The sequence below is a fragment of the Vigna radiata genome, chromosome 7 (genome assembly GCF_000741045.1).
Source record: "Vigna radiata var. radiata cultivar VC1973A chromosome 7, Vradiata_ver6, whole genome shotgun sequence".
In the NCBI taxonomy this organism is placed as follows: Eukaryota; Viridiplantae; Streptophyta; class Magnoliopsida; order Fabales; family Fabaceae; genus Vigna; species Vigna radiata.
In genome coordinates, this window is record NC_028357.1 from 12067438 (window position 1) to 12079020 (window position 11583).

The 11583-nt window shown below is 34.2% G+C and overlaps 2 protein-coding genes across 3 annotated transcripts; one reads left to right on the top strand and one right to left on the bottom strand.

Annotated features, from left to right (window-relative positions):
* LOC106768210 (ubiquitin-conjugating enzyme E2 2) lies at positions 1-5359 on the top strand. 2 transcript variants are annotated; one of them, XM_014653208.2, is made up of 7 exons: positions 1-171; positions 273-316; positions 908-1038; positions 1166-1191; positions 1951-2040; positions 3500-3588; positions 5047-5359. In XM_014653208.2, the coding sequence occupies exons 3-7, from the start codon at positions 914-916 to the stop codon at positions 5173-5175; spliced, it is 459 nt and encodes a 152-aa protein (XP_014508694.1). In that variant the 5' UTR covers positions 1-171; positions 273-316; positions 908-913; the 3' UTR covers positions 5176-5359. The 2 variants fall into 2 exon arrangements, with proteins under 2 accessions (XP_014508694.1, XP_014508693.1); XM_014653207.2 differs by lacking the exon at positions 273-316 and having other exon boundaries at positions 5-171.
* Positions 5360-5973: 614 nt separating this feature from the next.
* Positions 5974-9665, bottom strand: LOC106768208 (probable LRR receptor-like serine/threonine-protein kinase At1g14390). The gene is made up of 7 exons (XM_014653206.2): positions 7950-9665; positions 7682-7815; positions 7328-7571; positions 7050-7243; positions 6921-6961; positions 6724-6835; positions 5974-6393 (listed from the first exon to the last, which is right to left on the bottom strand). Exons 1-7 carry the CDS (start codon positions 9196-9198, stop codon positions 6160-6162), a joined length of 2208 nt encoding a protein of 735 aa, XP_014508692.1. The 5' UTR covers positions 9199-9665; the 3' UTR covers positions 5974-6159.
* Between the last annotated feature and the right edge of the window lie 1918 nt (positions 9666-11583).

Consider the following 11583-nt stretch of genomic DNA (forward strand, 5'->3'; position numbering starts at 1 on the left):
AAATAATTGGAACAAAAGATTCTCTCTCTCTCATTGGAACCATTTTCCTCAAAAGTCTCTATTCCCATTCTTTCTCTTCCTTTTCTGGGTTCTCCTCAATCCATTCAAAGCTTCAATCTTTTCTCTTCCTCTGCCCCCTGCACCTCCCCTCACACCCTTCTTCACTCACAAGTCAGAACCCTTTCCTTTTCTCCTTTTTCCGATTTTTCCTAAAAATCTGTTTTTCGGTTTTTTTTAGTGTGTTTTTTTTCCTGAGATTAATTCATGCCCAGATTGATAATTGCTTTGGAATTTGTTTCAAAGAACCATTTGTCTGGTGGGTAGCTTCTGGCTTGTTAAAATTTCTTTTTCTGTATGTTGTGGTAGAAATGAAGAAATCGATCTGAGATATTTACTAAGGATATCATTTTTGCAATTTTGTAAATAAAGTTTCTTGGGTGTTTAGAAACCCTTGATTTTCCTTTCTCTTGTTCTGTTTTGGGATTTTTAAAGACTTGAATGATCGTATTCCGACTTCGTCGTACTTTGCGAGTGAAATCCTTTTTCCTTTTAACTCGTTGATGCATGCCCTTAGGACTGTCTTATGAGTTCAGATAAACTCATGGTCTTAGGTTGTTCAATTTTGATTTCTTTTTGAAAATTCTGGATTTTACTAATAAAGCATCAGTAGCTTTGTAATTGGTAACTTCTGAGAATGTAAGTTTAGCTTTATCGTTCTCCTTGTTTGCATTTTCTGAACCCTTGATGTTTCCTTTTTTCTAAATTTTATTAAATATTGTGTTTTTCTATCTTGTTCACGCACTCACTCACTCTCCCTTTCTTTCTCTTAATTTGTTTTTTTACCTCTGTATACGAACATGTCAATGGCTGATTGCTATTGTCTGAATTTTGTTTGATTGAGATATAGGTGAAGATGTCGACACCGGCGAGGAAGAGACTGATGAGGGATTTTAAACGATTGCAGCAAGATCCTCCTGCTGGCATCAGTGGGGCGCCCCAAGACAATAATATTATGCTTTGGAATGCTGTTATCTTTGGGTGTGTAGTAGATCACTAATCCTGATTTTTTTTTTCTTGACTGTGTTTCTCTTTACTTTGTGGTTTTGGATGATTTAATGTATAGTAAATATCTAATTGTGTTTCTCTTTACTCTTTTTTTTTTCAGACCAGATGACACCCCTTGGGATGGAGGTACAGTCATCTTCTACCATATATATATAACTGAGATTCTGTATCTTATTTGAATTTTTCCACATGTTATTATAATTGTGTCTGAATTTCTAGTCTGTCTTTTAACTGTTTGGAGATAGCATCTGTCCTGCTAAGATTAGTTAATAGTTATGACCAACATTAAATGCAGAGGATCAACTGGCTTTCATTAAAAAAATACAGTCGTGTATGATCAGCAAAACATATGCATATGCATTAAAAAGTAGTTGATAGAGATTAAAGTTGAAGTATCGAACTGCACATCCAATTCTATTATGTATATGTATATGTTTTGTTGCTTCAATACTATTTAATCAAATAGTTTATTCTTCTTGACTTTAATGTTTTTTTTAGAAATGAAAGTTGAAGTATTGAACTGCACATCCAGTTGTCTATGGTGTATATATATGTTTTATTTCTGCAATGTTATTTAATCAAGAAAGTTTGTTCTTCTTGATTTTAAAGAGTGTCTGCTTTGTGTGCAATTTGGTTTCAGAAACTATAGAGTAAAATAATTCAAATTACAATTGAAAGTGCCTAATATGATTTTATTCTTTTATTTGACTCATACAAACACAAGTTCAACTTGTTCACATGTCACACAAGGCTTAGCTTTTGATCTATTTTAGGTGTATAAAGATAATGGTTTAAATTGCCATGTGTAATGGTAACTTAGTTGTGCCTAGGTACAGAGTCTTCTTATTTATGGATGTTTGTATGACTGACATCCTTGTCTTTCAGGTACGTTTAAGTTGACACTTCAGTTTACCGAGGATTATCCTAATAAGCCACCAACTGTGCGCTTTGTTTCTAGAATGTTTCATCCAAACAGTGAGTAGAAAACTACCCTGCAATTTCATTTTAGTGTTAGAAACTTATAATGACTAATGAAATATTTGTAGAATGAATACAGTAGTGTTATTGTTAAACTAAAAGCTTCAGACAGAAGTGGGAAGTATTTTTTTTTTTTTTAAATCAACATCATTCACGTGCTTTTGGAAGTCATTGTTGAAACAGCTTCTGTGGTGATTTTATCTACCTGGAAGCTGTTTCAAAATATATGCCTAAAATATAAGGTATCAATTATTTTATACTTCAGTTCAGGTTTGACACTTTCTTTCTTTGAAGGACAGTGAATGTATTTTCCCCCTTTAATATAGTTTGTTGTTTCGGTTATGGCATCCTGTGTTGTCCCTATTGCTGATTGAAAAGAAAACATAAATTTGTCATTAGAGACTGAAGCTTTTTTCTCATATATCTGTCTCTTTCATGCACAAACTGGTTTTGGTATAGATATGATCAAAATAGAAATCTTGAAAATTCTTACGTATGTATTAATTTGTCTGGATATTCTGAATTCCCTCTGTAAGGATTTTATATTTTGCAATGTTATCAAAGGGAAGTTATGGCAGTGCCATAAAGGTATGATATGGAGATTTTGCCCCCTCATCGCCATCTGCCATCTGCTATTTTGAACCTGCTACCTGATGACCTAAATCTTGAAATCAAGCAGTTGTTTTTTTTTTTTTTTTTTTTTTATCTTGTTCCTTGTATTTTTTTTTCTTCTTTTTTTCTCTCATTATTTCACATGTTCTTTTTCATCTAGTTTCTGCTCTGTTTTATATTTCTCTGTTTTTGTTTTTCAAAATTTCAAAATCAATTGTTGTTTATTGTTCTTTTGTTTGCTTAGAGAACATTGTTCCCAATTTTTTCCACTTATAAGATAATGTCAAGTGTCCAAAACCTAAGCAATGCATCCTAAAACTACTAAATGAAATAATAGTGTTTTTATAAGTTATGTTTAAGACATTATCTGATGATAATCATGAGAATTTTATAAATGAAATTAGCTTTTGGTTATGCTATTTTTAATATTTTGTCATTTTTTGTAGTTTTTGTTGTGTGGATATTTATATAAGAATTTGTCTGTCATGAATTTCCACCATATGCTGCTGCGCCATCTGCCATATTTGTATGGTAAATTTTTTTCTTACCGTCATAGCCCATTATCTGCTATTGCTAACCTTGATGTTGTATAATAACTCCTTATACATCTTTTTGCCGATCTAAACATTGAATTGTATCTTGTTAACAATTTAACATGTTGATCTTACGGATCAAATTTATGATTAATTTCAACGATTGCAGAAATGTGATCAAGTGGTGAATATTTCATTTGTTTTTAAAACATTTTCTATTTTAAGTTAAATTGGATCAGAACACCAATTTTATCTTTGCACGGTAATAACTTCCAATCTAGTTCTAAGACCATCTTAATTGGCAATTTTAGTTTATGCGGATGGAAGTATATGCTTGGACATTTTGCAAAATCAGTGGAGTCCTATCTATGATGTAGCTGCAATTCTTACCTCAATCCAGGTAATCGCGATTCACTTCATATTTCAGACTTGCATTGAGTTGAGACCATACATGCCAAAAGTGATTTGATTGCACCCTTTCTTTGATTTATTTAAAATACATTTGATATTAGTTTGTAGAAGCGTTGTGTTCTGCCTCCGTAGCCAATGAAAAACTTGTGGAAACCTCAAACATGTATCAATCATGAAGCATTGTGTGTGCTAATGCTTGCCCATTATTTGGATAATGACAGTGTTAAATGAGCTAGAGTCACTACATCGGGTCCCAAATGTAGTGTTAAATATGCGAGGTGTTAAACATAGGATACAATTTGAGTGGTTAAAATAAAGGAAGGCTTTCGGGGTTATTTGTGATCATAAGATATGTAATGAGTTCAAAGGAAAGTGTTATTGTGCTGTTATACAACCAACTATACATCATTGTAAATGTTGGATTTAAAGGAACCAAACCAAAAATAAGTGCAGGTAGCAAAAATGAGAATGTTAAAATGGCTGACCCCAAAAGAAAAGGCATGATACAGATGCATATGAGGAGATATGTGTGTGGCATCTATGAAAAAATGATTAAAACTTTTTAAGTTTAAGGTGGTTTAGACATCTTCAAATAAGGCAGTAGAGGCACTAGTGAGGAGAGTAGAAGGCCTAGTTTCTAGCCATGTGAAAAGGGATAGAGGTAGACATTGGAGGGAAATACCAAAGGAACCTGCATTTGCAAGATCTATCGCTATAGTACTCCATATACTTGAACAACATCTCCTTATCAGTATAGCCTCGTGAATTTCATTTCTTATTTGGTATTGGGAAAACCCTAAGTCACACATTGATTGGAGATATGACCAAATAGGATATATAAAGTGGGGTGGGGGCAAAGCCAATTTTGTGGAGTTAAGACTTAAAAATCCAAATGCCAAGAGGTATGGGAAAAATAAAAATTATATACATTAGCCAGCATTGTCGTTGTTAATGTCACAGCCATTTCAATGATCCCCATATTTATAATCTTTTTTGGTAAGGGGTATATAGCAATCACTTGCATAGTACGTTCAAAACTGTTGTAGGTGAGGGGGGCATACCAGTGGTGAATATACTTGCAAATAATTGCTAAGAATCAAAGGTAAGCCCCACTTTAGTGATACTTTTTGGTCCTACAATGTTAAATAATTCAGATAAAGTAAAAAAGAGAACAAATTAATTAAGAACATTAAAGAATTTGTATGTATCTTGATGGAAGAGAAACTTTAGTTTCTAAAACTCCTCTTACCGGGTGAAATTCATGTAGATCCCCACTAAATGTGCCAGGTCGAATTCCCTAATCGGTGGGATTCATATATAAATTTCATATAGTGGGAGAAAGAAGTTAAAAGAGTATTACTTTCGAACCCAGATACATTGTGTTAGATTATTTGTGTATTGCTCTCGATTCTTGGTATTTTCCACTAAAGTGGTTTTGTTGTTGCAGTCATTGCTGTGTGATCCGAATGCTAGTTCTCCTGCAAATTCTGAAGCTGCTCGGATGTTCAGTGAGAACAAGCGTGAATACAACAGAAGAGTCCGTGAGATTGTTGAGCAGAGTTGGACTGCCGATTAAATCATCATATATAAAGATAGGGCCTATGTGGCAATCAAAAGGTTGTCAAAAAGGATATGGTTGAATAACCAAGACTTAAAGGATCATTATGATTTTCCAGTCCTTGACTATGTGTTTGCTCAAACTATGAGTTAATATTCCACCTTATTTACTCCATTCTGTGAATCATTTATGTCTTTGGTGACAACTTTATCATTATAGCATAGGATGGCGGATCTACCATGCGATTTCCATACCAATAAGCATAATGACCCAAGGAACCAAAGTATGGTGGCAAGTCGATTATTTGAGGACCACTATTTTGTAGGGATGAATTTCTTTAAGTTATTCTATTTGTTAGAAAAATACTTAGTAATGAATCGTTTTATAAGGCAAATAATTACCATGACGTAGAAAATGTGTCATATGAACAACATTCATAACATATGACCGCTATTTAGATGGATCAATACTGTGAAGATTCCTTTTTGATCGAGTTATGTGTCTTCATAACTAAAAAGTTTAGAGGAAATATGACAGTTCGATGAAAGTTGAAAATTGACCATTTAAGCTGATTAAGTGTATAAGGCATAAAATAAGGAATTATTACAAGGCAGTGTAAATAAAAGTTGTTAAAAGGATTAATAGCGCAATTTTCTGAAAAATTAGTAGTGGTTTTGTGTGATATATCATTAAGTGGTAAGTTGTTTTTGAATTTTTTACTATTAAGACAAAGGTCAATTATTGGGGGTGTATATGTAAGGATCTGGTTTCTATCTGAGTTGTACTCTTGATGTAAATGCTATCGAAGTCAAAGGAGCAAGGAAACGATATTTTGATATGAACGTAGTTCGTATTTGTAAGAACTTTCAGTAACAATACAAATAAGGAAAAATGCAGGCAAACTGTGTTTTTGGGCCTTAGAGTCACATATGTACATTACCATTTATTCCTTATGATAATGAACTTATGAAATGTAAGCAAACATTTTTATTAACAAGAGGTTTACAACTTTGTGCTGAGGTTTCCACTGCTGGTCCATGACTCTTGAACTTGCATTGAGTATTGTAAATTCCAAAGAACATCCTCTATTGAAGGACGCTGGCTAGAGACCTTGGAGAGACAGTTGATGGTAATATGAATTGCAGTCTTCATTGATTCATATGCATAAGTTCCTCGCAGTGAAGGGTCAATTACACTTTTAAGTACTGATGTTGCTTCAGATGAACCATTCTCCAGCTGAGCGTAATATAGACACAATTAAAAATTAGAAAAATAATAGTATACTTGATTTGGTTACCATAAACATTTGGTATTCGGTGGGGTTTGAACAAACTTTGTGGGTTGTGAGCATTCTGTTTGTCGTTAGGATTACATCAATTTCAACGACAAAGTTACCTTATTAACTATATTGTATAGTTACACCTACATATCTATTATTAGTCATTTTCTCGAGGATATTATTGAAAAAATAATCAGTAGATTCTTCATATTACAGTGACAGTTTGAGGCCAAAAAACATTCCAAAAGTGACAAATAAAACGATAGTCAAATAGTTTTAATGGATACCTCATCCTTCATCTCCTCTATTTCACTAGGGGAAGCAATTTGTTTGCCAGTGATAACTTCAAGAAGAATAACTCCCAGCTGATAGATGTCTTCCTTTTCTGCATCATTTGTGCTGCATATGGGTTTAACAACAACTTATAATTGGCATATAACAGTGGAATAGAAGAGAAGATTTTTCTTTTTAAAAAGAGAAATACCTGCCCATATGATTGGTGGCAATGTGTTCATTATGTGCACTCTGAAAATTGAGCTATGCAAGTTATAGATTCAATTCTATTCTACAAATATTAATGAGAGAGTGATCAAATTATTTAGTCTGTCCAAACCTTGGATGGCAATGGAATACTGTATCTACTGACTTTTGCATTGAGACTATCATCCAACAGAATGTTCTCAATCTTTAAATTGTTGCCATATATGCCAGGAGCAACTCCTGTGTGTAAGAACTGGACTCCTCTTGCAATGCCTATGCTCATTGCCATTCTTTGTGGCCATTTCAGCATTTCCCTCTTTCTCCCATCTGTTGAATGAAGACTCAAGTTATGCTACACTTTTTAGGAATTCCTCTATTTTCATTAGCATTTCATTCTATGTGAATGTTTACCTGCAAGTTGATCCCTTAATGACACATTTGAGATGTGCTCAAATACGATGAAGACTGTGCTTGTTGTTTGGGGATGTTCCTGTTCAGTAATGATACAGTGTCCTAGAACACTCACCATGTGCCTGTGCCTCAAATTGGGTAATACCTCTATTTGCTGCATGATGCTGTGGGGGAGACCTTTCTGCCTTATTTTAACACAATTAACTAGGACCACTGAACCATCTCTGAGCCAACCTTTATATAGCTGTATGAATATGATAGTAAATGCTTGTCACTAACCCTTGTACTTGTGGGTTCCATCTCATTATAAAACGCAAGTTACGAATCCATGATCATTATAGAAAAATATTTTACCTGTCCTTGTGATCCCTCTTCTATTAAATTTGATGGGTCAAAGTTATTTGTTGCATCTTCAATTTCCTCTGATGTGAAAATACGGTATGGTGGAAGTCCAAGTGCAGCTTGCTTCATGGCCTGAGGAATATGTCCTACTCCCGCAGGAGAAACCAGATTAATGCATCACTTAAATGAAGGAAATGAACTTTAAAGAAGATTTGAGATTTTTATGATATCATATAGAATCAATTAACAGTGATAGAAAAGAATATAATAGTTGCCTTACTTGTACCGTTTGGTCCAGGAGATGCACTGGCAAAATATTTATTAGCAACAGATTTGTCCATTTTATGATGTGATCTTTCTCCATTGGTCTTTCTAAAGATGAACACAATGAGAAAAACCATAAGTCCAGCAATTACTACAGCTCCTCCAATTATTCCAATCACTACGCCTAGTTTGGCACCCGAATTTGAATCACTCTGCGGTTTTTTAGCTGGAGGCTTAACAGCTAAAGCTCCCTCTCTCTTGCAAAAAGAAGATGGATGTTGATTATTTAACCTTTTGGTTGACAAACAATTTCCAGAAAATAGTACTGTGGCCTTTGAAGACATTGAACCAAGGCACGCAGGCAATTTTCCTACCAGAAGGTTGTGTGAGATATCCACAAATGTTAGTGTAGAACTACATGCCGTATTCACTGAGAGGTTACCACTTAGATGGTTTGCGGCCAAGTTTAGGGAATGAAGGGAAGGCATAGACATCAAAAAGGACGGGATGTTTCCAAAAACATCATTGGAAGATACATCAAATACCTGAAGTTTGTCCAAGTGCTCAATTTGTGGAGGAATACGAGATCTCAGTGAATTATTTCTCAAGATTATAGTGACAATATTCTTTCCCACTGAAGGGAATTCAGGACCCAGTTTGTTACCTCCCAAGTTGAGCTCTTCAAGAGAAGTTAATATCTGGAGATCAGGGACACTTCCATTGAAGAGATTATTAACCAAAACGAGACTCCTTAGATTCAACATTGAGGATATGGATGATGGAATTTCCCCATAAATGAAATTTGAGCTAATGTTTAGCACTTCCAGAGACCAAAACCTGTTGATTTTAGATGGTAAAGGACCCCACAAACCCAAGGACACCAAGGACAACACCTTCAAATTTGAAAGCTTTGTCATGACAGTGAAGAAAGAATCGATGGAGAATTTTCCTGAAAGTGTTTGAAGGGAAGTCCAGGAACCTGCCTGGGGGATGTGTGAAGATGGGGAGGTCTTGTTTCCAATGATAGTTAGTTCTGTCAAATGACCATTTGAGCAAACTATCTTGAGGGAAGAAGAGGGAGGGAGGAAGCACAAGTTGGTCCATCTTGTCCACCCTTGAAGAGCTTGAGGATATTCAAGAAGCTTCTGAACTTGGAATAGAATTCTATTCTCACTTGTTGATAGCTGTGCAACCGAGGAAGGAGTAAGCAGAACAAGAATGATTGCAGGAAAAAAGTAAGTGAAACAAACCCTCAGGTTCTTCATGTTATGAGGCTAAAGTATTTGTACTAAGATAGAGTCTTGTTAGTCACACACAGCATACTCAACTGCAGAGTTCAGAGTTGAAATATTGGATTAACATACAACAGTGGAATTGCTGAAAAGATGGTATTGGCATGAGTTTCCATGAGTAGAGCTACACAAAGCAGAACAATCCATGGTCTTTGATGGCTTTGTTTCTTTAGTTTTTTCTCACTTTCCAGCTGAGCAGAATCTAATAATTTGCAAAGAAAGACTTTTAAGCAGAAAAGCTATATGTCATGGGATAATGATTGCAGGAAAAAAGATTTTTTGATGGGAATAAAGAATTTCAGTAATGTGGAGCAGGTGGTAGGACAATGGGGGAGAGGACTGAAGTTTGTAAAATGGATCTGAGTTGAGATCTGAAAAGAAAGAGATTTCAAAAATTGTGAGTGAAGCCACCAAGAAAGTGCCACTAGTTTAGTTTAGTAAAGGAGCTTTTATGAGAGATGTCACATGGAAGTGTGCAAAGACATTAAAACGGAATTCTGATTAGAGGCTGTTCAAAGCATTCTAGTATTAAATAGCCACTTGGTTTGCTAGCTGCTACATGCCCCAAGTCAACACAATACTGCTCAAATCAATGTTGCAAAGTGCAGAAGCTTTTATTATGGACCTGCATGTACCTTAGCACTACTTTCCTCTAGTCAAGAATTGTTCATGTAATAAACCACGCGCCATAGCACGTGATCGCACTGAAGGGTAGATAGGCTCTTTTATTTCATCCAAATTTAACTAAAAGCTTCTGCATTATCCAATTATGAACTGTAAAGTACAAGAAAATTGTTGGCTACTTTAATATAATTTACATAGATTTTCCAAATAGTATGCAAGTACACTATGTAATATGTCTAACCATTACGGGAACTCATCAAGCATATAATATTACATGAGATTATCTGTAATTAAGTTTAATATTTACATGATCAACATTATTGTCTTCAAACAGTGTTTTTCAAAAACATGATTCTCAGTAAAGAATACTTACATTCTCCCTTAGAAGTTATCTTGTTATTTTTTTTTTTTTATAATATCTGAAAATTTTATTTTACATCTATAGGTACTTCATTTTTAGAATAAAGAAATATTAAGTCATTTCATTTCGTTAAAAGTGAGAACGTAAAAAGTTCATGTTGAATAATGGATGATGATTAAGCTCTTTTTATCCACAATAATTTAGCTTTCATTTTCCATAATAATGCCATAACTGCTGAATGGTTGGGTGAGGTGAGCTTTGGAATTTGGAGCTTTGTGGTGGTGGGGGTCTCTGTCGGTGAGATGTTTCCACTGAAGTGAGAGCGAAGTGAAGACAGAAGACCGAGGTTGGCACACATTCTCGGTAAAATGCGTGACAACAAGACATTTTTTAATATACACTCTGCAGAAAATCTTTGTTAATTTTTACTCTCAAAATTTGTTCAGTGAATACAGTGATATTATCACAATTAATTATTTGCAAGAAAAAAAAAATACCACGAATTACTTTCACCTAATGTTTTTCTTGTTTATTATATATTATGATAGGTGTTTGGTGCACATAAAAAAGTGGTGGACAACCTGTCATGAAAAAGAAAATGGAAGTAAAGACAAGATCTGAAGAGTTTTAGCATCGGTTTCTCTTGTATGCATGTTGCTGGTATTGAGCCAGGGATTTGGATTGTCGTTTTTGTCACGATTTGATCATTATAATAATAATTCTAGTAAATCAAAAGTATAATCAGTATTTTAGTTTGTGTGTGTATGGTGATGGAGAAGTCAATTTTACTCCTAATAATGAAGAGAAGAGTTTTGACTTTGAAGTATAGGGTTGATATTTTATTGAAACCGAGAATGGAAGAGTTTGCATGGAGATTTAATGCATGTGTTCAGATTTTGCAGAATCTTGCAATTTATTTTACTAAGTTTGATACTTTTTACCAAAGAAGGTCTTGAAAAAGCGATGGAAGTGTTCAGATTGTACTAATCTTGTGAAAATGCTTGATTGTCATTGAGAAAGATGAGGCGTTAGATGAATCTTAGAAGGTGTCTATGTTGAAATTTCTTGTGTTAAAATTTTAGGTTAAAAATAATGTCAAATTCTTAGTGTGCACACAACTTTCAACGCTAATTTTACAACCCTAAATCCTAAAATTATAAATGAAATACATAACTTAGGGTAACATCAACGTAGTTAGCGGTATAGTCCCAATAACAATCCTTAATAGCAAAAGAGTTTAATGTGCTAAATTTTATAATAAGGTTCATGTTTGAATTCAAGATTTATTTAATGTAAAATTGTTTCATAGATTTGATTATTTGGTTATATTTAATTTGTACATTATTTAAGTTATTTGGTCTTTTATATTTATG

Excerpts from the sequence above, each read along its gene's own strand:
- LOC106768210 (XM_014653208.2), top strand. The coding sequence starts at position 914 with ATGTCGACACCGGCGAGGAAGAGACTGATGAGGGATTTTAAACGATTG. Across the intron at positions 2,041-3,499 it reads TAGAATGTTTCATCCAAACA|TTTATGCGGATGGAAGTATA; the intron begins GTGAGTAGAAAA and ends TGGCAATTTTAG. Across the intron at positions 3,589-5,046 it reads CAATTCTTACCTCAATCCAG|TCATTGCTGTGTGATCCGAA; the intron begins GTAATCGCGATT and ends TTGTTGTTGCAG.
- LOC106768208 (XM_014653206.2), bottom strand. The coding sequence starts at position 9,198 with ATGAAGAACCTGAGGGTTTGTTTCACTTACTTTTTTCCTGCAATCATT. Across the intron at positions 7,244-7,327 it reads ATTAAGGGATCAACTTGCAG|ATGGGAGAAAGAGGGAAATG; the intron begins GTAAACATTCAC and ends TTCATTCAACAG. Across the intron at positions 6,394-6,723 it reads TAGAGGAGATGAAGGATGAG|CTGGAGAATGGTTCATCTGA; the intron begins GTATCCATTAAA and ends TATTACGCTCAG.